We start from the raw sequence: 2,306 nt of genomic DNA on the forward strand, positions 1-2,306 counted from the left end.
CGCTCACTGGCTGAGTGCGGTGCGGCCGGTCTCAAAAAGGACAAAAAAAAAAAAAAAAGATAATACAAATTTTTCCATGGGGTTTTTAAAGACCTCTTGTATCCTGTACTTAAGGTAGGGAAGGGTGTAATCTATTCGGAGTCAGGTCTTAATGATTGTGCTATATAAATACATTTTGCCTATTTATTTGGAGCTTTGAGTTATTAATACCCATTGATCATTGCCATAAACCTGAATCATCTTCCTTGTGATGCTTACTCTAAACTATGGTATAGCATCGCGTTTCTGGAGGGGGAGAAGAGGATGAGGGCCAAAGGAGAGATAGGAGTGTTACTAAGGAAAACACTTATTTAAGTTTTAATAGTCTTTATATTTTTTATTATTCAACATAGAAACAATATGCAGGTAGGAAAAAGAAAATGTTACCAGTATTTCATAATGCCAGTTAGTATATATTTTTAAATGTCATGTGTATTATTAAAATATGATATTATAGATAAATATAGTGTCCTTTTTTTAATTCAAAAGAATTCATAATAGCTGATAAGAGTGTAAGATTCTTAAGGGCAGTGTTTTTTAGAGTCTTTCTCACTGACTAGAACACAGTAAGAGAAAAGGGGCTTAGTAAATATTTGTTGAATGAATGAATGTGTGAATGTTTCCTTTTTTAATGCATTTTCTCTGATATATGAGGAGTGGTAAAACCACTTGAGGGATGCTTAGCTAATCTGTTTATTTTAATAGAGGCTATTTTTATTTAAACATGAACAAGTAGAAAATTGATATTTATATATATGTGTATAGATAGATAAATGTTGTCCATTACTTTCTTAATTCTAAGTTCTTTGATGGCATTCTTTTCTGTTTTCTCCATAGAATCTAGCACAAATTACTTGTATATCAGTACATTTCATCGATTCTAAGATGCTCTTTTTTTTTTTTTAACCTTTAGGCATCATTTGGGCATAAAAGAATCTGAAATCTGTCTTCTTTTTAAATCTGTTTCTTGCCACGAAGTTGCATTTGTGATTGCTAACAAATAGTAGTAGACTAATTTGCTCATTGATGTGTATTTTGAAAATTGTAGCTTAGTAAATTAAATGCTCACTCAAACTCATCTTAATCACCAAACCCATCTATTTAAGCATTGAATTTAGTATTATTTAAGGTTCATTGTATGTCCATAAACTTTAAAAATTAATTTTGTGAGTTTTGTTAAATAGGGCAGTATTTATTAATGTGTAAATCTGAATAATGAATGACCTTTTCTTAATAACATTTTTGGCTCAATGGTATAGAATAGATAGAACTTTATGATTTTAAAATGTCTTCTTGGATTTTTTTATTCCATTGTAATGTTAGTTTTTCCTGCTCCTTCCATAGCTTCCTGCAGATTTCACAAAACTACACCTTACTGACAGTCTCCACCCACAGGTGACCCACGTTTCTTCTAGCCATTCAGGATGTAGTATCACTAGTGATTCTGGAAGCAGCAGTCTTTCTGATATCTACCAGGTAAGAAGGTATTTTCCTTTACTTGCTTCATTTTTATTTATTCCAAGGAGTTTTAAGGTAGTCAGTTGATAAAATCTATAAAGTAAATATATGCGTGTATGTATGTGCACATATGTACTTAAAATATTGATGTTTATGCTTTACACAGACATATAGCATGTTGTATGTATGTTTGTTTTAGGAAGCAGAACTACTGTCTTAACTGTACTTGCCTCTGCTACTACCAGTTATCAGAATTTTAAATAGAGTGGTTGCGATGGAATAATTTTCCTTGACTTTAAATATTTTGTTCATTTGACTATAGACGTAGTAGGTTTATAACTCTTTCTTGACTAAAGCCATAAGGGAGAGCTGAAGAATTATGGTTTTATAGTAAAATTTTCTTATTAAAGTCCATGTTTACTATGACAATAGGAAGAGATTTACAAAGTATAATTGCTGGCTCCTTGGAAATTATGAAATGAGATGACCACGCAAGTACCTTTCTTTAGGAACATTATAGTTACTCAGGATCATTGGTGTATTCAGGCATTGCTGAGTTTCTATTTTTATTTTGCAAGAAAAATCTTTATAGTGACTTTGCAAATTTCTACTTTGATCCATTAAGTCTTAACTTGTAATTAACTCTTTAGGAAGTAATCCCATTTTCAAATGTTAGAAGTGAAGGCAGAGGGTAAATTTACCTCCCCTCTATATACAGACACACTGTCTATTTTTGGAAGTTGACTTTCTTAAGACATTTATTCAAGAGTTCCCTGATATAGAACAATGAAAAAAAATGAAAGCTTGTA

The 2,306-nt window shown here is 31.4% G+C and overlaps 1 protein-coding gene across 4 annotated transcripts in view; it reads left to right on the forward strand.

The window, feature by feature from the left end:
- The window catches only part of RAPGEF2 (Rap guanine nucleotide exchange factor (GEF) 2), a 168,650-nt gene that overhangs the window by 118,939 nt on the left and 47,405 nt on the right, over nucleotides 1-2,306 (forward strand). For all 4 annotated transcript variants that reach the window (XM_008578797.1, XM_008578798.1, XM_008578799.1 and 1 more), the window contains one exon: nucleotides 1,384-1,515. In XM_008578797.1, the coding sequence (XP_008577019.1) occupies nucleotides 1,384-1,515 (132 nt within the window). The remainder of the gene's footprint in view (nucleotides 1-1,383; nucleotides 1,516-2,306) is intronic.

The sequence above is a fragment of the Galeopterus variegatus genome, unplaced genomic scaffold, assembly GCF_000696425.1.
Source record: "Galeopterus variegatus unplaced genomic scaffold, G_variegatus-3.0.2 Scaffold1760, whole genome shotgun sequence".
In the NCBI taxonomy this organism is placed as follows: domain Eukaryota; kingdom Metazoa; phylum Chordata; class Mammalia; order Dermoptera; family Cynocephalidae; genus Galeopterus; species Galeopterus variegatus.